We start from the raw sequence: 27,691 nt of genomic DNA on the forward strand, positions 1-27,691 counted from the left end.
ACAGCTGTTGGAATGAGTCAAACAATGAAGAAGGTTCAGAAACAGCTGATGATTTTACAGAAACATGATGCAAACATGAAAATGGACACATGATTTTTTATTAACAGACACTGTTTATGTTTCACTGTGCATGACGTCATCAACACTGACACCAGGGGGCGCTCATCACCAGCCTGAGGAACTGTGATAAGGGAGGGAGACGCAGTGTTGTGTGTACTGCAGTCGGACAGAAGGAAAAACTTCCTCCTGAAAACATTTTCATCCTTCCCAAAAGTGTTTGAGTCAAATGTTACAAATATATAAATACAATAAAACACAGGGTCTTACATAAAATTAGTGATGCAGTTGTGCACTGAGCACCTTTCCAATGTTCCTTCCTCAGATGAGTCCAGCTGCTGAACACATTAACATCTGTATGTAAATGTAGCCGAGAACCAACCTGAGCACTGCTGGGAAAATACAAAGGCAACCATCAAAGTGCTGTATTATCTTATTTATTCTGAATGTTGACTTAGATCCACACCACGATTTATGAAACTATAGAACTAAAATAACAACAATCGTCTGCTTCTTTAAAATTTCTTTCATTACATCAAACCAGTGAAAACTGAAAAAAACAAAGAGCTGTTAGCATGTTCAGACCAACTTTGAGACAGAGACTGTAAAGTTCTGCACTTTAAATCCTGCCTGTGTTCCTGCAAATGATTCACACTGAAAGTATCTTAGTTTAGTATTGAGTGAGCCACAAAGCAGCCTGATAGCTTTAAAACAGGAAAAGTAAATGAAATTGACAGTTTCAGTGTAGCTGGATCTATTATTGGGGGGTCATGACCCCCGTAACCCTGCCTGGTCCTGAGGTCAAATCCACCATCTTTGTTTCAGTGCTTCATGTTCTCCCGTGTTTGTGTGCGTCCTCTCCGGTACTCCGGCTTCCTCCCACAGTCCAAACACATGCAGTTAGTGGGGTCAGGTTAGCTGTGAGTGGTTGTGTCTCTGTGTTATTCCACCTTAATCAATGACTTCCTGTTAGCATGAAGTGCTTCTGTAGGACTGATGTCATTTTCATGGTTGGATCATTTAAATGAAGCTGGACTCAGATGCAGTAAATAAGCTGATTGATCATTAATGAATAAAGCTGGTCAAACACATCACGTGGACACATGTGATTGTGTGTTGTAGTATTGATCCCAATGCTGGTATCAGTCCTGGATCAATAACACTGGATGGATGCGTTCAGCATGGAGCCCTGAGCTGTGTTACAGACAAACATGGAAACTGACAGGTCTGTGTCATTCACAGTCTGTAACACTTCTAAACAACAGAGGCTGACCCAAGTGCCTCAGAGCCAGGCACGCTCACATCACAGCTCTCTAAATAAGCCAGTTTCAAAATAAGAGCTGAAAGCTGTGTTTGCTTGTGTTAGCTTATTATTGTGGAGACTAACATTCAGTGATCATGTGTTCAGACTCATAATGATTACTCTCAGAAATCCTGATCTTTGTATTTACTGTGTGTTGGATCAATAACTGAGATTCATGGTATCACACAGCTGTGCTGCTGCTGATGTCAGCACATCTGGAACAATACGAGGTATCTGCTACCAGACTGAGCAGGACGTGAGACCTGTGGACTGTTTAAAGCTGTCCCTCCACAGCTCACTCAGACCTGATCCACACCTCAGTGATATTCTCTGACTTCCTCAGTAGAGACAGAAACCATTCAGATCTGGGACCATCAGCTGACTGATGATGTCACACAGACTGTGTTTTTCAGGAACAGTGATTCTGATGTGAGCCTGCTAGCTGACAGCAGACCTGATGAAAGCACATGTTCACATCTGTGAGGACAGACTGGACTCTTTGACTGCACCTTGGTTCTCCTCAGAGGTCTGTACAGGAGCATGTCCACCCCCACTGAAGATCTCAGTCACTGTGAAACATAGAAAGCTGCTTGTGTGGCCTCTGCCTCACATGTAGATACAGCTACAGGTTTCTCTGTCAGTCAGACTGAAACAGTGTCCTGATGCTGCATCATTCAGCTCTGTGCCCCAGTCAGCATCACTGGGAGCTACCAGTGTTTCTGCCCTTTTCCTGTAACACTACACTCAGCACAGGCTCAGCTGGTATCCAGTGTTGGACTTTGGCTTCAGCTGCTGTGATAGATCCTCTAACATAGATCAGCTCTGCTACATGTTGTTAGATAAGTGCAGCTGCTGTCATGTCCTGATGTTTCTCTGGCTCAGCAGCTTCTCCATCAGAGGTTCACATGGAGCTGATCCAGTATCTCCAGTAACTGTGTTCTGTGCCTCACTGGTTCATCCTTCTGTCTGTGTGACGTCAGTCAGATGTTGAAGTTAAACTCTGTAATCTTCACTGTGTCACAGAGTTCAGTGAGTCCCGTTATTCACAGTATCAATCAGATCATCAGAGAACAGCTGATCAGCAATCAGTGGTGTCAACAGCGCCTCCTGTGGTGAGAGGATGCAATAATGCAATGTAGCATTTTTCCACTCAACACTTGCAGTCATGGAAACTGTCTGTTGGATCTGTGTGACGTTGCTTTCTTGGTTAGAGTTCCTCACAAATGTCCAGATGATTCTTCTAATGAGGCGTCGACCATGTTTGCAGCTCTTTGGAAGAAAACGTCGCCCTTTGCCATCCTTACTTTTCTTTGACTTCTTCAAATGCAGCTGAACTCCAGCTGGTATTTTCTTGGACTTTGCAGCTGTTTCTGGTCATCAGTTCATTCCTGCAAACCTCTGAAGCTGAACAACAATGATGCTGCATTGCTGGCTGATCCCAAAAGGTTGATTCTGTTCATCTGGACGTTTTCAGAAACGTTTGCTCACTGATCAGGTGACTTCTTCAGTCTCAGCTGACTGCAGCTTTACAAGCTTACAAACAGCACATTTGCACAATGACTGAAAGCAGCAGCACCTGATATATATGATACTAATATAATACATATACATATATAATCCATACTAATGATGAAGGAACTGAGCTCACAGTCCATTGTTCATTCAGTGAACTACTCAGTTTATTTTGGGCCTCAGAAATGCTCACTCTGTTTGTACATCACTGTCAGCAATAGACTCATTCTGCTGTGTGGACAGGAACACATGTGACATCACTTCCTGTTTGTTTGTGACTGAAGAGGAAGAAGTTTACAAGGAAGCATTTAGAAGAGTTTCAAACATCAACTGATTGAATCCATGAATCTGAAAACGTGTTTGTGAGTGAAAGAGACAGACATGTACAGACTGAACTATCTGTTCAACAGTCAGAGTGTTTCTGTAACAGGAGACACTCTTTACACTCCACTCAGCACAGGGACACTGAGGCACCAGGAGGCCAGTCTAACATAAACCCAGGATAAAGAGTTTGAGTGAATGTGGTGTTGAAGGTGTGGAGGTGGATCAGAGTGTCAGAGGAGACTCTGTAGAAGGACAGAGTGCCAGCAGGACAGTCCACATACACTGCTGCTCTGTTAGAGACAGAGGAGGAGGAGGAGGAGATGGATGTTTTTATTCTATTGTGCCAGACATAACCAGGACCATCATCAGAGCAGACCAGACTCCAGGACTGATCATTCCATCCAAACAAACAGTCATAGCTGTCTCCTTTCCTTCTGATGCTTCTGTAACTCACTGATATATAAACGTTTCCTCTCCACTCGACCTCCCAGTAACAGCGACCAGTCAGACCATTTCTACACAGCAGCTGATAAACATCAAATCTGTCTGGATGATCAGGATATGACTGAACCTCCTTCACATATGTCACCTTCCTGTTGTTGTCAGACAGTTGGAGGTTTGTGTTCACTGTGTTTGTGTCGATTGTGAGTTGACAGGAATCTGATGGAGAGAACAAACACAATCCAGCTGCAGTTATTGATCCATCATCTGTTCATTGATTGACACTTTGATGATGACTCCTGACATGATGAAGATGGTTGAATGTGTGCTGCTTTGTTTTCATGAATCCCATTAAAAACACACTTACACTTCCTCAGACCTGGTCTCAACCATCGGACTCCAGCAGGCTCCACCCTGAAAGGAGGAGGGGGGTCAGAGCAGCACAGTCAGCATGCACACATGGACATTACATGGCTCTCACACACACACTGTTACACACTGAGCTCAAAGCTCGGCTCCACTGTTTTATTCAAAGAAATCTACATTTATTTATCAGCACATTTAAAAACAGCTTGAGCCAAAGTGCTGCACAGAGTAGAGAGAAAATAGGAAACATACACAGTAATGACTATAAAGACTGGTCAGGATTGAAAGCTACAGAGTACAAATGTGTTTCCAACCGGCTTTTAAAAATGTCCAGTGTTGGTGACGACCTGATGTGAAGGGCGACTGTTCCAGAGTTTGGCTGCAGCCATCGATAAAGCTCACCTCTGTTTTTACGTCTAGTTCTGGTCAGAAGCTGCTTATCTGCAGACCTGAGGGCTCCACTTGGATTCTTTTGTTAAAGAGAGATAAGATGGAGCCAATCCATTCACAGATTTAAAGACAACCAGATCTGGAAGTGGATTCTACCACGTACTGGTAACCAGTGGAAAAAGCTGGTGATGGGTCGTCTAGCACAGACCCACCGCTGGAACCAGACAATTGATGAGGGAGAGAACTGTGACAGCGCCGTTCCTTCACTTGACCTCAGTCGCTCTCGTCTGCTCCCTCGTAACACTGCTCTTTATTGAGCTTACATGAATATGCACAAGTTCATTATGACGTCTTACACAGGTATGAACAAAGAGTACCAGTCTGTGCATAGTGTGTGTGTGTGTGTGTGTGTGTGTGTGTGTGTGTGTGTGTGTGTGTGTGTCTGTGTGTCTGTGTGTGCGTGTGTGTCTGTGTGTCTGTGTGTGTGTGTGTGCGTGTGTCTGTGCGTGTGTGTGTGCGTGTGTATGTGTGTATGTGTGCGTGTGTATGTGTGTATGTGTGTGTCTGTGTGTGTGTGTATGTGTGTGTCTCTGTGTGTGTGTGTGTGTGTGTGTGTGTCTCTGTGTGTGTGTGTGTGTGTGTGTGTCTGTGTGTCTGTGTGTGTGTCTGTGTCTGTGTGTGTGTCTGTGTCTGTGTGTGTCTGTGTGTGTCTGTCTGTGTCTGTGTGTGTCTGTCTGTGTCTGTCTGTGTCTGTGTGTGTCTGTCTGTGTGTCTGTCTGTCTGTCTGTCTGTGTGTGTGTGTGTGTGTCTGGGTGTGTCTGTGTCTGTGTGTGTGTGTGTCTGTGTCTGGGTGTGTCTGTGTCTGTGTGTGTGTGTGTCTGTGTGTGTGTGTGTGTGTGTGTGTGTCTGTGTCTGTGTGTGTCTGTCTGTGTCTGTCTGTCTGTGTGTGTGTGTCTGTGTGTCTGTGTGTGTGTCTGTGTGTCTGTCTGTGTGTGTGTCTGTGTGTGTGTCTGTCTGTCTGTGTGTGTCTGTGTGTGTGTCTGTGTCTGTGTGTGTGTCTGTCTGTGTGCGTGCGTGTGTGTGTGTGCGTGTCTGTGTGTGTGTGTCTCTGTGTCTGTCTGTGTGTGTGTGTGTGTCTGTGTGTGTGTGTGTCTGTGTGTGTGTGTGTGTGTGTTCCAGATGTGACCCTGTGACCCCAAAGCTGGTGCTAAGAGTCCAGCGGTCCCCCTAACAAAGGGCTCTTATACTTAACCAGACACAGAGTAGGTGTCCTCCTACACCAGGGGTCTCAAACTCGCGGCCCGCGGGCCAATTGCGGCCTGCCGGACGATAGTTTTTGGCCCCACCTTAATATGAAAATGTAATGTTAGTTTGATAATGTATGACACTTTACAGTGTTGTGGGCGGAGCTGAATTAACCCACCAATCAGGGTGGGGTATGGATCTCAGGGGACACCAGCCGGGCTTGATGCAAGCAGGGAAACATTTCTCAATGAGTCAAAGTTCCAGCAGCGTTGCCCTGGAGTGTTTCTTTCTTTCCTGTGCCTGGCTGGCTTCCTCCTTTCTATTGGGCAAACGCCGACATTCGCCCCAGCGCGCTGCGTTCACAACACTTCAAAAAAAGTTGTTTTTTTAAGTTGCTGCCCAGCGGGACATTATACGTATATAGATTTATACACACGTCAGTGGGATTTAAAGTTATTTTTCCACAGAGAGAGATCTCATATTAACTCTCACAGTGATGCGTAGGCGGCGGGATAAAAGAAAAGTCATGAACTCAATGCAGCCCAATTTAGTCTGCAGTCACATAGCGACACCTGTTCATCGGCAACAACAGTCCCCGGTAACCCGGACTAATTATAGGGTCGCACCGTAATTTGTGGCTCCATGTTTTTATTTGCATCACTGCGTTTGCATTGCAGCAAACATGAACATTACATATATTTCAATATAATGTAAAAGCAGTCAAAACAACTAACATCAGAAACAGCTGATGTTATTTGTTATATGTCACGGTGTCATTTCCGCTTCTTTCTCCTGCAACAACAGCCCGGCGCCGTGAGCAGTCGCCTTTTTTGCGCTCGCTATCCCTGCACTTTCTACCATCTGCAAACGCCACGGTGTTCGTGTCGTCATGAAAGACATGAACATCGAGCGTAAAAACAAAGGAGACTGCTACCGGCTTTTTATCTGCCGATCGCCGTGCTACGGTTGCAAGAAAAAGAAGCAGAAATGACGTTCTCTACGCGTTGAGACGTTCCCCGTCCGTCGGCTAAACGCTTGATTGAAACTTCAATGCGACAGTGACACCAAGTAGAATTATAAATGTCACATAGCCCCAAACATGTCTTTTTCAAAGCCTGCGGTGAAGAGAAAGGTTGGTGATGAGCACCGACAATTTCAGGAAAAGTGGGCAATGTAATATTTCTTTGTTGAGCACAGGGGCACCCCGACCTGTCTTATTTGCACAGAGAAAGTTGCGCTGCACAAGGAATACAATTTGAAACGTCATTACACAACTAGACATGCTGAGCTGGATGCAAAATACCAGGGAGACGAGAGAGCGAACCGGGTTGCCAGTCTTAAAACAGATCTACTGAGGCAGCAAGATTTCTCCAAGAAAGCAACCAAAGAGAATAATGCAGCAGTCGGAGCCACGTGGTTAGTGAGATGATTGCTAAAGCAGGGAAGCCATTCACAGAAGGTGCATTTGTCTAAAAGTGCATATTGCAGGCTGCAAATATAGTCTGTCCGGGAAAGAAAGGTCAGTTTAGCAACATCAGCCTTTCTGCCAACACCGCAGCAGATCGCATTTCTGACCTGTCAAGTGACATTTATGACCAACTGTGTGAGAAAGCCAAATGTTTCAGTGTATACTCAGTCGCTCTTGATGAGACCACAGACATCACCGACACTGCCCAGCTCCCAATGTATGTCCGTGGTGTTGATGACAGTTTTGAAGTGATGGAGGAGCTGCTCACAGTAATTCCAATGCATGGCCAGACCACCGCTCAGCAGATATTTACAAGCTGTGTGATGCCATTGAGAATGTTGGTTTGCCATGGAAGAGGTTTGTTGGAATAACAACAGATGGAGCGCCATCAATGACAGGGAGGAAACATGGACTGGTGGCACAAAACAAACTGGAAGAGGAAGGCGTGGAGGAGGCCATTGCTCTGCACTGCATCATCCATCAGCAGGTCCTTTGCAGCAAATGCCTGAAGTTTGACAATGTGATGTCTATTGTTGTGAAATGCATCAACCAAATCAGATCCAGGGGCTTAAAGCACCGAAGGTTCTGAGCTTTTTTAGAGGAAATGGAGTCAGAATATGGGGATGTGCTCGACTTCACTGAGGTACGTTGGCTCAGCAGGGGAAATGTATTAAAGAGACTTTTTGAGTTGAGAGCAGAAATGAAGCCTTCATGGAGAAGGATGGAGTTAGTGTTCCTGTGCTAACTGATCCCAAAATGGCTCATGGACTCAGCTTTTCTTGTTGATATGACACATGAGCTTAATGTACTGAACAAGACGTTACAAGGCCAGGGACAACTTGTCAGTGCTGCCTATGACAACGTGAGAGCATTCTCCACAAAACTGGCGCTCTGGAAAGCTCAGCTCTCTCAGACAAACCTTTGCCATTTCCCAGCATGCAAGGCACTCGTGGATGCAGGCACACCATTCAGTGCTGACGAGTATGTTGATGTCATTTTGAGGCTACAGGAGGAATTTGATCACAGATTTGCTGACTTCAAGACACACAGAGCCACCTTTCACATTTTTGCAGACCCCTTCTCCTTTGATGTGCAAGATGCCCCTTCTGTGCTTCAAATGGAGCTCATTGAGCTGCAGTGCAACTCTGAACTCAAAGCAAAGTTCAGGGAGGTGAGTGGAAAAGCAGACAAGCTTGGACAATTTTTGAGAGGATTGAGCCCTAGTTTCCCTCGGCTTTCCCGAATGTTCAAGCGGACCATGTGCCTTTTTGGTAGCACATACTTGTGCCAAAAGCTCTTCTCCACTTTGAACTTCAATAAGTCCAAGTACAGGTCCAGACTTACGGATGATCATCTTCAAGACATACTGAGGGTCGCAACTGCTTCCTCCCTCAGGCCAAATCTGGCTCGGCTATGCGAGAGGAAACGCTGCCAGGTCTCTAGCAGCAAGGAGTAGGCAAGAGAAGCCATGTTCAGAAGAACAGTTCATTTTCTACAGTGTTCCATTCATGTTCAGAAGAAGGTTATAGAACTGTTAATACAGACATTTCAATCTAAATACAGCAGATATAGAAGACTGAAAGAAACACACAAGTTCACTGACTAAAAATATCTTATTATTGTTTTATTTATGTATTACTGATTGATTGATTTTCTTATTAATTCTTAATTTGTTTATTTATTTTTAATATTTTGTGTTAAAAAATAAAAAAAGAGATTTGAGAAGATTGGAATTTTTTAACCATGCCTTTCTTGTGGAAAACCTAATGCGGCCCAGCCTCACCCAGACTCTGCCTGCAGCGGCCCCCAGCTAAATTGAGTTTGAGACCCCTGTCCTACACCATAAATCAGTAAGAGAGGGTACGACCTCTCTCATGGCCCCAAGTGGTGTGTGCATGCCAGAGCACTCTGGAAGGCACACAGAGTCTTTACAGACTACTGAGGATCAAACCTCTATCATCATGCAATCGATTATACAACTCTAAGCATATATGAGTAAATATTTCTAAGCATAAATGACAATCAACACTATAAACCTTACAGCTGGTTTTAATAACAGAATTCATTTGTTTCTCAAACGAGAAAGAGCTATCGAGAAACACTCCTAAATCTTTAGTTCTGAACTTTTCCAGTGGGCCAAGGTCAACATTATCTGCTAATGCTAAATAGGCTGCCGTTATTAACTAATGCTAATTTGATGTGAATTAGCATTATGCACTAATGCTAACACTTTTTAACAATGTGAGTAGCTAATGCTAACACTATTTCCCTTAACTTTATAACATTGTGAACGGCTAATGCTAACACTCTTTTCCCTAGCATTACAACATCTGAGCTGCTAATGCTAAGTAGGCCGCCATTAGCACCTACGTCTATCCATCCATCCATCCATTCGCTTCCGCTTATCCTTTTCAGGGTCGCGGGGGGCGCTGGAGCCTATCCCAGCTGTCATAGGGCGAAAGGCGGGGTACACCCTGGACAGGTCGCCAGTCTGTCGCAGGGCTAACACACAGGGACAGACAACCATTCACACTCACATTCACTCGCACATTCACACCTAGTGGCAATTTGGATTATCCAATTAACCTATCCCCACAAGCTGCATGTCTTTGGACGGTGGGAGGAAGCCGGAGTACCCGGAGGGAACCCACGCAAACACGGGGAGAACATGCAAACTCCACACAGAAAGACCCCGGCCTGATGGTGGAATTGAACTCAGGACCTTCTTGCTGTGCGGCAACAGTGCTAACCATCGTGCCACCGTGCTGCCCACCTACGTCTAATTTAAGGCAAATACGCATTAGAACCTAATGCTCATATCGTTTTCCTTTGCTTTATAGCAATGTGAGCAGCTACTGCTAAATAGCATTAGCTAATAACAGCAGTCTAATTTAATGCAAGTTAGCATCATTTGCATTATAACGATGTGAGGAGTTAATGCTAAGTATGCTGCCATTAGTGGCTAATTCTAATTAGGGGTGAATAATTATTACAAGCTAATGCTAATATCGTTTTCTCTTCCCTTTTAACAATGTGAGCAGCTAGTGCTAGGTAGGCTGAAGCTAGCAGCTAATGCTAAAGCTAAAGATAATTTGATGTGGATTAGCATTACATTAGTGAGGAGTTAATGCTAAGTAGACTGCCATTAGCAGGTAATGCTAATTTAAGGTTAATAGGAATTGGCATCTAATGCTAATACCATATTTTCTTGCTTTAACCCTTTAAAAAATTTACATCTTATGCCATCAGCTTGTCCTAGGTTACAGTTTCCTTCCACATATGCTTAGGACTCATATTGCTCTGCTGGAAATAGTTTATTTTGATGCATATGCTGTTATTTTGCAAATTTGCAGTATAATATTTATTTTCGTTTTTCCTGCAGTATATAAAAATTGGTGTATTTCAAAAATAAAACTATGAAGGCACTCAAAATAAATTTCCTGAGGTGGGAAACTATTTTGTGCAACTTTTTTGTATTTACAGTTTTGAGGGATAAGCCTCTTAAATTTCTCTAACTAGAAATATATGTTAAAAAAACAAAAACGATTTTCAATTTTTTTGTAGTTTATTGCACTTTTTTGCAATTTATGTAATTACTATGCACTTAATACATACATATTATTAAAATTTAGGCTGTAATGGTTGTATTGATGTATAGCAACTTGAAATGCTCCCAAAAATGGCTCTACAGCATGTAAAAATATAATATAAGCTCTGGCGGACTTGGTTCTATGGTAGGTCTAAACGGGTTAAATCAATATCAGTAGCTAATCCGATTGTTCAGTCTGACGTCAGGTGAAGTCATTTTTATGCATTTAAGAGCTGTGTTGAATTCAACATTACAAACTGAACATTAGAACTATCCTCTTCTCCAGGATTTTCCTGATTTAACATTTCAATATGACATTTCCAGCGCTTTGTTTTCTCTGCTCACAGACAAAACAGATACACGCATGTATATACAGCCCACGTCCAGCTCTGCATGCACTCCTGCTCCATTTCTATAGAGAATAAACAACGTAACACAATCATTCTCCATTGTTTTCAACTCAACCAGCTGCATTTAATGAAGGAGTTTGAATTTACTTTACAACAGCTGCTGTTGTTTCCTGTCTGCATTCATGTTCTTAACTGTACTCCACACATTCTGAACTGGTGTACCGTAATTGTCGGGCTATAAGCCGCTACTTTTTGCACAAGCTTTGAGCCCTGCGGCTTTTAGTCAGGTGCGGCTTTTCTATGGATTGTCCATGAGCGGATTTGTTTTGTTTGTTCCGCTGTTGTACGGCACTACGTTGCCTGGCGGAAGGATCGGGGTTCAAGAGTGGTATGTTGGTCACATGTCCATCCGTCAGGCAACGTAGTGCAGTACGAGGTAGCGCGAAAAACAAACTTCAAAGTAGCGCTACCCGTTCAGCTGGAGGCCTGGATGATGAGCGGCGATAAACTTGCAAAAAGCAAGTTATGCCCAACTCCACCATTGGATTCTGACAGCGTGGAAAAGTGTGAAAACATCCACGATCACCAACAGATTTCGAAGGGCTGAATGCTGCATGATGGAGAGGAGGACACCGCCACGGCCCTTCTGAGGGTGTTTGACTCTGACACTGACAACGAGGATTTCTTTGGTTTTGAAAGTGACAACGAAAGAAAGAAGCTGAGAGTGGATGACGAAGCCACCCTGAGCCTGTTTGTTTCCGACACTGGAGGAGAGGACTTTGGTGGTTTTAGTGCGCAGGAAGATGGTGGTGAATGACTGACTTTTCTTCTTGTTAAAGCCGTGTCACTGCACCTGAGCCTAAAAGGTAGGCCGAATCTATTGTTCTGGTGTGCTGTAGGTTATTGTTATGTACTACATTTGTTACTCATTTATGAAGCACAGTACATGTTTTGTACTTGTAATTACCGCTACTTGTACATATACCTAAAAAGTTATGCAAATATGTACCCATAACTTGTTTTTCAAAATATTAATAAAAGGGGTGTGTCTCCAAACAGCCATCTCTTTCCTGACAATTCGCTTTGTGCATATTTTCTTACATATGATAAGTCAACATTGAAACACCTGCGGCTTTTAGTCAGGTGCGGCTAATGTATGTACAAAACAGGATTTTCCCCTGATTTTAGCTTGTGCGGCTAATATTCAGGTGCGCTCTGTAGTCTGGGAAATACGGTAGTTCTTCCTAAAGTACTGCAGTATTCCTGCCAGTACATCCTTTTAGTTTTCCTAACTGTTTCCTCTGATGCTCGTTGCTATTCTTTCCTCAATGCAAATTCATGCTAAGCTCCTTCATATCCATCCCTGTTTCTAAACCTGTAATAATTGCTTTAATGTGTCTTTGGCCTAATTATGAGTCTGTCCATATGTTTGTAGTTCCCCACTTGCTTTGGTTTCTTAGCTCTGATTCTCTCAAATTTATCCTTGAAATCATTTACTGGCATCTCTCCCTCTCACTCCCACTATCCCCAGAACACCAGAGTATTCATCTCCTGGTTTATCCTATGGCCTCTTTGCATTTTCTCCAATCATCCCTGTTTCTAGAGTCTCACCCCATCTGCAGGCAGTCCAAGAGAAACTGCCTCTGCCATTTTCTTCTTCTTAATCTTTGATTTTTCTCTTCACTTTCTCCATTGGGTCTTCTTAGACGCACTTTCCAGAAAGCAGCAACATTTTTTGTGCCCCATTTTTCAAATTGTGCATCTTACTTCAGCTTAATGTGTTTCCTGTTTTGTTTTTACACAGGTCATGTAAAAGAAATCCTACCAGAGACTCGACAAAGCTGAACTGAAAGACAGCACAGGCAATAAATCAGAGCAGCACAGAACTTAAGCTCATGGTCCATAGAAGCTGGGCTCTACAGGTGTACCAGGACAAGCTTAGTGTAAGTCCCTCGAAAAAGTTTCACTTGTGCTGTTTCGGTGTAAATTACTGGTTTGTTTGAACAATTTCATCAGCTGAACCATAAATACTCCAAAACAATTTCTTTGTGACTCAGTGTGATTTTTCATTTTGTAATATTAGCATGTCAAACTCTACATTCTCTACACAGATGAGAAATGAAGTGTATTTAATAATAAAAGTTATCTCTCAGAGACAAAGTTAGTGTCTCATTCAGGTCTGTATCTGAGTAGCCTCAGACACATGCAGTGCTCATATTTTCTGTTTTGTGTGTCACTCAGACCTCTTCCTGACAGGGGCAGCAATTTCATTTAAAGTCCCATTCACTGATACAGGCTGCTGGAGCTCCAACCAGGAGGGTACACACATGATCCAGGGAAAAAAATTATATATGGTCTCTTAGATAAATATTAAGAGGTCCTGTGTTTTACTAAAAAATCAAAGTAGTAAAACACAGGACCTTTGGGTTAGATATAAGGTGATTTGACAAATCATGTCTGTTGTAGAGATGGCACGATACCACTTTTTTATGTCCGATACCGATACCGATATCATAAATTTGGATATCTGCCGATACCGATATGAATCCGATATAGTGTTTTTTAACCAACAAAACTGTTTTTTAAATATCTTGCTGCATTTTGCAAGTCTGCAAGTTCATACTCAAGTTTAAAACAACAACTACACTAAAGCTATTCTGTTATACCTGTATACAAAAAAAATATTTCATAGTTCAGCAATACTGATCAATCTAATAAACTTAGACCTACACCATCCTCCCTATTCTGGTATTTTAAAGAGTACTTAGCGTAAATATTAAGCAACCTAACTAATAGGGTTCCAACTCCCAGCAACAACAAAAATAAATAAATAAAAAATAGGGAACCACCCCTCACGCTCCACCTCATGATGCTTAATCGACGTAACCAACCTTAATTTGATGCAGTGTGAAAAAAAAATGCACAGAAATCAATTATTTTTCAAGAAATATTAAATAGATTCAACATCTTTCTTCAACAAAATTGCAGACTGCACAGATGGTACCTTCCCAAAGTAAAAAGTACTATAGCTTACTAGGGTATATATTAGACTTAATAGTTACTATATACAGTAATTGACTTCTATTCATTTTACATCAAATTAAAACTTTGTGTGTCAGATAATTATTTATTAAAAGCTCGACATTTTAAATGAGAATAAGAAAGAAAAGTCTGTCTTTGTGCCCCCTTTTCCCTGTTCATGCCCTATCGGCCCCCCTGGCTAAACTTTGCTAGATCCGCCCCTGCACAGTTACCAGCGTCAGCTACGTAGAAAAAGATCCTGGTGTAGAAAGAAATATTAAATAAATTCTAACAACAGCTTATCAAGCTTAAACGTTCTGCTGTTGTTCAGCCGCTGGTTTCCTCTTTCTGGTGCAAAGTGGGCCAAAAACAAACAAGAGACGCGGACTCGCGACAGAAAAGCCGATCAGCTGATCATTTAAGCAGTTTCACGATTGAAGTAGCAGCCAGAGAGCGAGAGGCAGTCGCTCCATATATCGTTTGTTAAGCTTAACGTGGGAATGCTTTACAAACATTCAGAGATGGACTTACACACTTGCTTTACTTCTCTCGGGGATAACTTTGTCGGAGATGAAATGCCAGGTTGCTAGCGAAGCTCCACATGCTATCCAGACCACCACAGGTCCTGCATGCCACAGCTGCTCTATCACGTGATGCATACTGCTCCGACTGCTAACGTTCTGAGGTGAGTTACGGCGTGTTGCAAGTTTTGCGAGGTGCTTTCGTGATATTTAATGGATCGGATTACATTTTTTATTTTTCTCCGATATCCGATCCAGTAATTTAGGTCAGTATCGGACCGATACCGATACGTAATATCGGATCGGTCCATCTCTAGTATGAGGCATATAAAACACTAATTCTACCTTGCTTTAATAAAGCAGTCATGCAAGCTGCTGCTGCCATTTGTCTCAAGAAGTAAATATCTCTGTTTGCACTGCTGCAGATGTAAATTTATATATTTTCAAACTTGCTTGGGGGAGTGAGAAATCATCACTGTTATTATGGTAACATTTAAGCCCATTTCACTGTGAGCTAACTAACTGACAGCAGGGTTGAGATGATACTAGAATTTTAAACATAATACCCGAAAAATACTCGATACCATTTTTGATTCGACAGGGGAAAAAATGACAAAAATTCTAAGGCATTATTTTATATATATATATATATATATATATATATGTATATATATATATATATATATATATATATATATATATATATGTGTATATATATATATATATATATATATATATATATATATATATATATATATATATATATATATATATATATATATATATATACATATATGTATATATATACATATATATATATATATATACATATATATATATATATATATGTATATATATATATATGTATATATATACATATATATATACATATATGTATATATATATATATATATATATATATATATATATATATATATATATATATATATATATATATATATATATATATATATATATATATATATATATATATATATATATATATATATATGTAAAAAGATTTTCAGGTTGCCTCAGGTAGTCCTGCACCTATGGTGACTTGGCACCCTAAGTTCATTGCTGACCAAATAGAGTTGGTAAGGCAGCCTGCTCCAATCTGGGACTGTGAGAAGCAGGGTACACCCTGGACAGGTCGCAGTCACAGGGCTAACACAGACAACCATTCACATCTACGGGCACTTTAGAGTTTCCAGTTGACCTGTCCCCACTAACCTCATGTCTTTGGACTGTGGGAGGAAGCTGGATTACCCGGAGAGAACCCACGCAAACACGGGAAGAACATGCAAACTCCATACAGAAAGACCCTGCCCTGATGGTGGAATTCAGGAACTTAGGACCTTCTTGCTGTGAGGCAACAGTGCTAACCACCATTCCACCATGCTGTCCAAATAACTGTGTTTGTATTTAATAACTGTGCTATTTATAACATAGAGCTAATGCTGCTTTTGGGTAATTAGTAGTAGTAGAACTGAGTAACATTATGTGTCAGGTTAAAGAGGCACAGTGCCACTGGTATTGATACTGCTGTAAATGCGTATCTAATCTGATAGTAATTATTAGTAATTTAAAGCCTGAGTCACCCACTCCACATAGGAGCACTTTAAAGTTTAATTTTTGATAAATGGGAAAAACTGCATAAATAGAGGCAAAATTGTGACCGCATATCTTGGAAATTCCTGGCGTCATATAATAAGATCAGTGGCAATGTTTTTCACTGACAGATTCAAAGGCTGTGAGAGGTAATTGGAAGCTCTTAAGATGGTAGTTGGTTGGTAAACCGTGCTGTAAAGGTAATAATATCTTTCTTAAGTTCACGTCACTACAGTAGGTGCATTAGGAAAAGGTTTTAGACCTAGAGAATTTCTTCTTTTATTTCTTTGGAACAAGGCTTTCTAATAATGTTTTAGAGTTTGAGTAATTTTCTGCAAGTAAACCAAAATGTAATGTCTAAATCTTATTCAATAGTAGATATACTCTACTATTAGAGTAGATAAATAGATAAAATGCCAGCCAGGCCGCATGACAAACTCAAACCCACAGTGTGATGAGTACTTGCACCCATCTCAGTAATGTGCATATCTACACTGGTGGCTATTCTAATCCTGGTAACCATCCTGATGATGACATTACTAACACGCAAAAAAAAGGAAAGCTAATGACACAGGTTACAGGAATGACACTTTGGTAATTACCTCTCACATTTTTCGGTAATAACAGAATGCATTTATCACACTAATGGCACTTTCCCCCCAGAGGAATGGAAGGAGTTATTCATAACCACCAAAAAAGGGGGAAAAAGAGGTTGTTTTCCCCGTAATGATGGACACGACCTGAATGACCTAAATGAGAGGATATATTCTCATCAGCACAGAAGGCTGATAATGGCAATAATTTAGACAACATTGAATTAATGTAAATATGATGGCTGGTGCCAGCTGATCACTACACGGTTGGGTCTTTTCTTTCAATGTTTGAAGACTACTTTCCCTATGTAAGTATGCATCTTTATATGTCTATATGTTCGTTGTATTAATATTAGATACCAAAGAAAAAGAGATGTTGTGTTAAAGAGTTAAAGTCTGATTTGGCAGGTCTTTAACCTGTGGATTTATTCAACAGCGTTACCTTTACAGTAACCATAACACAAACAGCCATAAATCGTTCCGTGTCAATGTTTTCCAAAATATTTACAAGTGTGCTGCAACAGAAATGAAAGCTTTATATTGAGTTTATTTTGAGAGTGTTTTCCACACGATGCTGTTGATCATATTACAAGTTGCTAACTAAATTGCTATTAAAAAAATCCACACAATAGCTCCGTTATAGCTCGTCCAGTTTATTGCTGTTGTAAAGGAGCTTGTTGTTTAAGGAAATCATTATCGGCAAGCTCCTTTCCCCAGTTTAAGCTGTCTGAAAGCTTCCTTTCAATAGCAGCAGTCTTAAATGAGCTGCAGACACTGGCTTAAGTGCAATCATATGGTAGAGTGAAAAAGAAGTCACAAATAATTATCACTGCCAGGAAGGATTTTTAAAAATGATTTTATGAATTCAGACATGCAATTAAGTTTCATTTTAAGCACTGAAAGTAATCACCTCTTTTAAAGTCACCTTTCCAAGCACCTGAAATGTGGGTAAAGCATTTTTCAGTAAGTGTTGAAAATATAATTTACGCTCTTTTCTGACTAATCACGTAGCAGATTTTTTTCTTTCTGTCCATCACTTGGCATTGTCCTCCTCCTGCATTCTTGGTGGCTTCGGCCCCCATTTCTTGCTTTCTAATATGCCTTCCACATTTTATCTACTCCTCTAGCTCACTGTCTGGCCTCTCACTGTCTCACGCCACACATCTTTGGTATCCCTCCTCTGTTTGCCGCTCTCCTCCTTTCTCTCTTAAGGAAACAGTCTGTCATGCATGGCTGTCCGTGAGTGAGCACTGAATCAAAAGCCCCAGTGTCTGCATAAACCTCCGCCAAGCAGCAAAAATCCAATTTGAATGCCTCCAGTAACACTGACAGCTCAGTGGAAATGTGCACGCGCATACACACACACACACACACATGGAAGTACATAGAGTACACAGCATGCCTACAAACAAATTTACTTGAGTAGAGAAATGTGTATGCAATATATCCCTCCAACTTCCCCAAGAAGTTGCTCTGTGACATTTAAATCTAAATTAAAATCGAATGTGGTCATTTAAAGACAGCACAAGCACAACACAAAATATGTGTTAAAGTGTTTTTTGAAAAATATAAACTAATTTTGAATTTGATCCCAGTACCACGTTTCAAAAACTTGGGATAGGGCATGCTTGCGTCACCTCTTTAAACACCACCCATGTGAGAGATCAGTTGTTGTCTTGAAGTGTTTTCCTCTATTGCTTACTTGGAAAGAATTCAAGCTCCTCAACAGTTCGGTCTCCGTTAGTATATTTTTCATGTCACAATATACCAGATTTTTAAAAAAATGTCTGATAAGACTCTTTCATGTCATACCAATGCATGCACAACATTTTTGCAGGACAGCACCAAACAAACAAACATAAGACGAAAAATGTTGTGTGCATGTCAACAAATATTGCTTCATTAATGCTTTCAAAGATGTGACAAGTTGCCCGTGCCACGTGGCATCAATGCCATTATGAATGTTGGCTTTTGAATGGTGAACTGACACAAACCAGATGGGTTCTGGTCTCTTTAGCCTGGAGCACGTTGGCCATGATCTACAAAGAAATATAAAAAAACTTCCAACACTTTCTTTTCCTTTACAAATAGAACCAAGTGCTTGTGGGCACTGCCTTTCAGTTTCCCATTTTGATTGGCAATGATAACTGTCATATCCAAATATACATATACGAGCTCTCAAGCATTTTTTGGAAGTAAGTAGAGGTTACATTACAAACAGACTTGGCAGGTGGGGGAACCCAGAGTGGCAGGCAGTGTTGGTGAAAAAAAATTACTCAGAAATAACTGGCATAACCATGAGCTGGAAGCAACTCCAGGCTACGTGTCCTCACTCAACAGTATTCATATTAATCTACCTGTCAAATGTAATTATCTAGTAATTGAAGGTGTTGTTGTCCACTTTAACCCCTGGAAGTAGGAGAGTGGACAGCAAAAACACTGCAGCATGATGCTATTTTGGGACATGATTTCTACTGCTGTCCCTGTTAAACGGTGTATGTGAGGGAAATATGCTAAAATGTCAATTGAAGTGGAAATGGTTTTGGTTTCTAAAGATGCTAAAGGAATGAAACATCTTGTAAAGACTTTTACATACAGAGTACAAAAGACTCTTCTTCTCAACTAAAAAAGCTTTTTTGGTCTACCTCCAAAATTTGAAACTTTGACTTTGGCAATCTTTAATAGAAGCTTCCACCACTGTAACACCATACGCATGATTATGTGCATAATATTTATAAAATTTAATATGATTTTTCCCTTTTCTTTCTCTTTCTTGAACTCTTTTTGACTATTTGTAACACAGTCCCTCACAGAGTGCCACGCCTCACTTTGTTTATACTGCTAATAATTTCTATTATTCGAAAATTATTCATTAATTTTATTTTCCATTTAGTTTCCACATTTGAGAAGTTACCTCTGCACTATTTTAAATTAAATATGCACTCACTGGCCACTTCATTGGTTACACCTGATCTGTTGGTCGTTAACTCAAACATCTAATCATCCAATCACATGGCATCAACTCAGTGCATTTAGACCAATAGAAATGTTCGGCCTGCTCTTATATAATCATAAGAATTGCCAGAAATCTTTTCCTAAACATAAAAGACATTACTCTGTATCTACCAGAGGGCTCATCTATAAAGTTCACAATTAGACTATTAAAGTACCAGTTATAAATACATGATTTCATGTCCTGCTATTAAGTTTATTTAATATGTTTCAGTATGACAGAATCACAATGGCCTCCTTGAGAGGATGATCTGAGTTCACATATTCTTCACATATTTTGTAGGACATGTTTTATCTTCATCAGGCTCTTTCTGACTGTGAGTGTCCCCAGAGGGGATACCACCTCTAACCCGGCACTGGTTACTAGAGATGGCACGATACCACTTTTTTATGTCCGATACCGATACCGATATCATAAATTTGGATATCTGCCGATACCGATATGAATCCGATATAGTGTTTTTTAATCAACAAAACTGTTTTTTAAAATATCTTGCTGCATTTTGCAAGTCTGCAAGTTCATACTCAAGTTTAAAACAACAACTACACTAAAGCTATTCTGTTATACCTGTATACAAAAAAAATATTTCATAGTTCAGCAATACTGATCAATCTAATAAACTTAGACCTACACCATCCTCCCTATTCTGGTATTTTAAAGAGTACTTAGCGTAAATATTAAGCAACCTAACTAATAGGGTTCCAACTCCCAGCAACAACAAAAATAAATAAATAAAAAATAAGGAACCACCCCTCACGCGCCACCTCATGATGCTTAATCGACGTAATCAACCTTAATTTGATGCAGTGTGAAAAAAATGCACAGAAATCAATTATTTTTCAAGAAATATTAAATAGATTCAACATCTTTCTTCAACAAAATTGCAGACTGCACAGATGGTACCTTCCCAAAGTAAAAAGTACTATAGCTTACTAGGGTATATATTAGACTTAATAGTTACTATATACAGTAATTGACTTCTATTCATTTTACATCAAATTAAAACTTTGGGTGTCAGATAATTATTTATTAAAAGCTCGACATTTTAAATGAGAATAAGAAAGAAAAGTATGTCTTTGTGCCCCCTTTTCCCTGTTCATGCCCTATCGGCCCCCCTGGCTAAACTTTGCTAGATCCGCCCCTGCACAGTTACCAGCGTCAGCTACGTAGAAAAAGATCCTGGTGTAGAAAGAAATATTAAATAAATTCTAACAACAGCTTATCAAGCTTAAACGTTCTGCTGTTGTTCAGCCGCTGGTTTCCTCTTTCTGGTGCAAAGTGGGCCAAAAACAAACAAGAGAGACGGACTCGCGACAGAAAAGCCGATCAGCTGATCATTTAAGCAGTTTCACGATTGAAGTAGCAGCCGGAGAGCGAGAGGCAGTCGCTTGTTAAGCTTAACGTGGGAATGCTTTACAAACATTCAGAGATGGACTTACACACTTGCTTTACTTCTCTCGGGATAACTTTGTCGGAGATGAAATGCCGGGTTGCTAGCGAAGCTCCACATGCTATCCAGACCACCACAGGTCCGGCATGCCACAGCTGCTCTATCACGTGATGCATACTGCTCCGACTGCTAACGTTCTGAGGTGAGTTACGGCGTGTTGCAAGTTTTGCGAGGTGCTTTCGTGATATTTAATGGATCGGATTACATTTTTTATTTTTCTCCGATATCCGATCCAGTAATTTAGGTCAGTATCGGACCGATACCGATACGTAATATCGGATCGGTCCATCTCTAGTCTGTTGTAAATGAGTAAGCCATTTATCGACCTGACTCAGGTTTTAAATCATCATCAGAAAAGACTGAATCCTGACCTGAGAATCCCAAGTGTACACTTTGGACTTTCCACTGCAGAAAATAGAAGCTTCAGTCCTGAATCCTGCAGGTTGTTGTTACCCAGGTCCAGCTCTGTCAGATGGGAGGACTGGGAGCTCAGGACTGAGGACAGAGCTTCACAGCTTCTGTCTGACAGGTTACAGCCACTCAGTCTGAAGAAAGGATGACAAGAAGACATGAAACACTTGTGTTAAAGTATATTCATGGTGCCATGAGGAGCTACTACATTTACAATATTTCAACACTGTTTCAGGACATGCTGGAATCCTTATTGCCTCATGTTACAAAAGACAAATGTGGCAGTTTAGTGTGATTTGGATGGATTCATTAAAAAAACAAAACATAAACACTGTTAATTTTTTCCAAATGAAATTGATTAAATGATGTTAATTGATGAAAAAAAAATCGATATTGCTTGATCTGACCTCAGCGTTTCCAGTTTGCAGTATTGACTCTTCATCCCAGCAGACAGAAGCTTCACTCCTGAATCCTGCAGGTTGTTGTTACCCAGGTCCAGCTCTGTCAGATGGGAGGACTGGGAGCTCAGGACTGAGGACAGAGCTTCACAGCTTCTGTCTGACAGGTTACAGCCACTCAGTCTGAAATCAAGCGGGAAGGGAGAGAAGATCAACCAAACAAATCAGAGCTTTATTGCTTTTTTATTGTTTTTAAGCAGAAATCAGTGAGGTGCTGGTAGATTCTGTTCTTTTGGTTTATTACCCAACAACACACACATACACTAATATTTGTGACTTTTGTAATAGTAGCATTTACAATGCAAAGCAACAGCGATCACAGATTGAAGGGGCCTGAATAAAACTACAATGCAGTGATTTTTAAGATGACCTGTTCTTCCAATTTCCAACAACAGATTTCTCCAACCTTACAGTTAAAAATAATTCTTTATCTCATACTGAATCTTGGTGCACCTCCCCCAGTTTATTAAAATGGAGTGGTACTGAAGTTGCTGTAAGTGATGTGTGATGCCACTGATTTCCTTTCTGATCCAATACAAAGTAAAATTCAGGCTGGTATCTGCGATACTGATGAAAACTATTCCTTCAGAATCAATACAAGACATCATAAGAAAATATGATGTTTTGTATAACATAAAAAGCCTGAATTTTAAAATATTCAGTTAATAATCAAAAACAGATGTGACTGAAAATAATAAAACTGAGAAACATTTTATGGCCATTCGATCCTTTTACAACCATTGCAAGAGCTTGGTTGGCATAGCCGGCAATACGTTGGATAGTAATAAGTCCGGTGGGTGATGGGCTCCACCAGGGCTGCCCTTTGTCACCGATTCTGTTCATAAATTTTATGTTTAAAGGCTGTATCAAAAGTTCATTCAAGTTACAATATTGTGGTCAAAAGTTCTCCTTTTTTCTTTTATACTATACAACTACGCTGTCTCATGGTTTTAGGACATGGATCTGTCATGGAAGAAATCTATGACCACTTTTAATCAACATTTTAAAAATAAACATGATCACATGTTTACTCACAGAGCTTTGTTGGAGGCTTTGACCACTGGCAGCAGCCTCAGAAGAGCCTCCTCTGAAGCAGAGTATTTCTTCAGGTCAAACACATCCAGATCTTCTTCTGATGACAGTAAGATGAAGACCAGAGCTGACCACTGAGCAGGAGACAGTTCATCTGTGGAGAGACTTCCTGATCTTAGGGACTGTTGGATCTCCTCCACTAGAGAACGATCATCCAGTTCATTCAGACAGTGGATCAGATTGATGCTTTTCTCTGCAGACAGATTCTCACTGAGCTTCTTCTTGATGTACTGGACTGTTTCCTGATTGGTCTGTGAGCTACTTCCTGTCTGTGTCAGCAGACCTCGTAGGAGAGTCTGATTGGTCTGCAGTGAAAGACCCAGGAGGAAGCGGAGGAACAAGTCCAGGTGTCCATTTGGACTCTGTAAGGCCTTGTTCACAGCACTCTGGTGGAGAGATTGAAGTTTTAGTTTGTTAAATAGTTTAGATTTCTTGGACGTAGTTTGTTGTTGTTCCATCAGATTGAGTCCAGAGTTGATGAAGGTCAGATGGACATGAAGAGCAGCCAGAAACTCCTGAACACTCAGATGGATGAAGCAGAACACCTTGTCCTGGTACAGTCCTCTCTCCTCTTTAAAGATCTGTGTGAACACTCCTGAGTACACTGAGGCTGCTCTGATATCGATGCCACACTCTGTCAGGTCTGATTCATAGAAGATCAGGTTTCCTTTCTGCAGCTGATCAAAAGCCAGTTTTCCCAGAGACTCCATCATCTTCCTGCTCTCTGGACTCCAGTGTGGATCTGTCTCAGCTCCTCCATCATACTTGACCTTCTTCACTTTGGCCTGAACCACCAGGAAGTGGATGTACATCTCAGTCAGGGTCTTGGGCAGCTGTCCTCCCTCTCTGGTTTCCAGCACATCCTCCAGAACTGTAGCAGTGATCCAGCAGAAGACTGGGATGTGACACATGATGTGGAGGCTTCGTGATGTCTTGATGTGGGAGATGATCCTGCTGGCCTGCTCCTCATCTCTGAATCTCTTCCTGAAGTACTCCTCCTTCTGTGGGTCAGTGAACCCTCTGACCTCTGTCACCATGCCAACACAGTCAGGAGGGATCTGATTGGCTGCTGCAGGTCGTGTGGTTATCCAGAGGCGAGCAGAGGGAAGCAGTTTCCCCCTGATGAGGTTTATCAGCAGCACATCCACTGAGGTGGACTTTCTAGGGTCAGTTAGGATTGTAGTTTTGTGGAAGTCCAGAGGAAGTCGACACTCATCCAGACCATCAAAGATGAACACAACCTGGAAGTCTTCAAAGCTGCAGATTCCTGCTTCTTTGGTTTCAGTAAAGAAGTGATGAACAAGTCCCACCAAGCTGAACTTTTCCTCTTTCAGCACATTCAGCTCTCTGAAAGTGAATGGAAATATGAACTGGATGTCCTGGTTGGCTTTGTCTTCAGCCCAGTCCAGGCTGTATTTCTGTGTTAAGACTGTTTTCCCAATGCCAGCCACTCCCTTTGTCAGCACTGTTCTGATTGGTTCATCTCTTCCAGGTGAGGCTTTAAAGATGTCTTCTTGTCTGATGGTTGTTTCTGGTCTGTCTGGTTTCCTGGATGCTGTTTCAATCTGTCTGACCTCATGTTCATCATTGACCTCTGCAGTCCCTCCCTCTGTGATGTAGAGCTCTGTGTAGATCTGATTCAGGAGGGTTGGGTTTCCTGCTTTAGCGATGCCCTCAAACACACACTGGAACTTCTTCTTCAGGGTGGATTTAAGGTTACGATGACAAACTGCAGCTTGAAGTTCTGAATGAGAAGAAAAATAAACACTCAATTCCAAAAAGAACTAATCTTTAAAACATGTTGCTCCATCTTCCATCTCTGGAAAATGTCTCATTTATCCAGCAGCTTAAATCTTTAGATAAATCCTCTTACGTCTCTGCAGACGGTCAGCCAGCTCCTCCTGCTTCATTCTCCTCAGGAAGTCCACTGTGATCTTCACAAACGCCTCTCTGCTGCTGCTCCTCTGACTCTCTAAGCATTCTGGGTAATCTGGACTCAGAACCTTCTGGATCTTCTTCAGCTCGTTCTTCACAAAAGTGATGATGTTGTCCTCCAGCAGCTGGAACAGAATATTTATGAATGAGCCAATCAGACTGAAATCATGGAGCCAAACATCAGATCCATGTTGGACACACTGACGATCCACTGGTCTACAAAGAGCAGCATGGAGATGACTGTGAACAGAACAGATGTAACAGTAGTTGTTGTACATGTACAGACCATAAATATGGAGTCCAGCTGTGTTTGATGCTGCTGGGCAGACTGACCACTGGGAACCTCTGAGCTCTGCTGCTCCACTCTGTGGAGGAACCATGAAGGATTAGATCAACACAGGATAAAGATCCAGGAGTTTCTGCTCAAATAACTTCATCTGAATCAAGTCTGTCAAGTTTTAAACTCTCAGATTGTGAACATATCAGTAATTTTCAGTCTGTTTTCATGGACGTCCTTTCAGTGGTGATGTCAGGGATGATTTTGAAGAAGCTCATCAAACTGAACCATCAGCAGATCACTGCTCCAAAACCAGAACATGATCCGAGTCTCCCTCCACCACCAGAACACCAGCTTTACTAACGTGGTAGATCAGTGTAGTACAGATCAATAACTGATGAGTCATTTGATCAAAATCACTGAGTGCTTCACGTCTGACCCTCTGATGCTTCTGTAGACATTTTGCATATTTAATGAATGTCTGACAGTTTTACATTCATTCTATGAACACAGTGGAAATGTTGTGTTATAGTCTCCATGTTGTTTCCAGCATCATAAATTCTTAAGTTCAGAAAATTAGATTCTTTCTTCACAGCTGAAAAACAACAACATTTATTCTCTATTGAAATCTGCATCGTCCACTCCAAAGGTCACAATCTGACGGTAACATCTGGTTTTGTTCCCTGTGGTTAACTCTGAGCATCAGTATGGTGGGATTTATCCACTACATCCACACCACTGTGGTTCAGTGTTGTCCTGATGGAGTAACAGCAGCCAGTATGATCCAGGCTTTAGCTGCTGGGTCTCTGTGTGACCTCTCAGACTGTTTAACAGATCAGACACAAAGAGAATCAGAGCAGCTCTGTTCTTTAAAGACAAACATGAACCCACTCAGGTCACACTTTCCCCACAGATATGAGCATCACTGTCCTCAAACAGCAAATGACCAAGTCGAACATTTGGATCTTTTCTCTTTCATTGTTTTCTTTTTAATGAATCTTTGTAACAATCTGAGGATGTTTCAGGTCATATTTATCCAGGAAACACAAACATGTAAAGGAGTCATCACAGCTCTCTGACCTCGTTGCTCCAGGTTCACCACTGAAGAGTGGAGGTGGATCTTTGGACCAGTCACTCCTCACAGACGGACAGCTGGACCCTGCAGACTGTGACCTCTGACCTCTGCAGACACAAACATGATTGAAGCAGCTGTGATCACACAGACTGCAGATAATGCAGCTGTTTCCTGTCAGTAACATCCTCTTAGATTAGAGTTCAGCTTTTTACAGGAAAACTGGACAAAACTGATTTTTGTTACAAACTCATTTTCATTTCCTCTCAGCTCACAAACACAGTCAGACAATCAACCAGAGTCAACACTGATTATAATGTCAGTGCAGAATTATTTCTGTTACTCAGTGAGTTCAGCTCTCTGACCTCGTTGCTCCAGGTTCACCACTGAACTCTGGATTTAGACCTTTGGACCGGTCACTCCTCACAGACGGACAGCTGGACCCTGCAGACTCTGCTCTGTCCTCCTCTTCCTCCATCATCGTCTTCAGTCAGTCTGAGAGGTAAACCACAAACACTCAGTGAGTTCACATTAACAGGAGGAACCGAGTTACAGTCGCTGACCTCTGACCTGTCATGTGACCATGAAACCAGGTCAATATGTCTGTAGGTTCAGTCATCCAGGTCATGTGATCTAAGGAGCTTGGAGAGAAAAGAGACGTCTTTAAGTTTCTGGAAGACGTTTCATCTGAGAAGCTTCTTCAGCTCTAAAACCAAACGGTGGAGAGTCCCAGATATTTAAACCTGAGAGGGAAAGAAAGCATGTCGCTGACCCACCACTGATGTTATTTCAAGGAGGAAACTGAGAGCCTTTGCACCAGGAGCACAAACATCAGCTCCAGCAATGATCCACTGATGTGTTTTTATTCCATGTATGAATGTTGTTATTGACAGAGATGACGTTTGTGTGTCAGTGATGCAGTGACTGTTGTTGTTACCTGTACAGGCTGGTTAGACTCTATGAAACAGATCATACAGATCTCTGCATGTTAGAAGAGACTATTAAAGGTCATGAATGAGACAAAGGCAGGGAGGCGTCCTTTACAGCTAAACAGCAGAGTGAGAGAACAGCCAGCACCTCTACATTTATCACATTATACAGCACATGTATGATACTGACAGGGATGAGAAGAATTTAGTGATTCTGATCCCATCATTGATATTACTTATTGATTCTCAGTAGCTCTGCTCTG

The 27,691-nt window shown here is 41.4% G+C and overlaps 1 protein-coding gene across 1 annotated transcript; it reads right to left on the reverse strand.

Moving 5' to 3' along the window:
• Positions 1–478: 478 nt before the first annotated feature.
• LOC146710518 (protein NLRC3-like) lies at positions 479–27,638 on the reverse strand. The gene is made up of 8 exons (XM_085453090.1): positions 26,865–27,638; positions 25,437–25,515; positions 25,089–25,275; positions 23,159–24,959; positions 22,073–22,246; positions 21,626–21,799; positions 4,005–4,051; positions 479–3,856 (listed from the first exon to the last, which is right to left on the reverse strand). Exons 1-8 carry the CDS (start codon positions 26,978–26,980, stop codon positions 3,324–3,326), a joined length of 3,111 nt encoding a protein of 1,036 aa, XP_085309216.1. The 5' UTR covers positions 26,981–27,638; the 3' UTR covers positions 479–3,323.
• Positions 27,639–27,691: the final 53 nt, after the last annotated feature.

The sequence above is a fragment of the Copadichromis virginalis genome, linkage group LG4 (assembly GCF_057382275.1).
Source record: "Copadichromis virginalis isolate Kocher_CV1m ecotype Utaka linkage group LG4, C_Virginalis_male_GT1.1, whole genome shotgun sequence".
In the NCBI taxonomy this organism is placed as follows: domain Eukaryota; kingdom Metazoa; phylum Chordata; class Actinopteri; order Cichliformes; family Cichlidae; genus Copadichromis; species Copadichromis virginalis.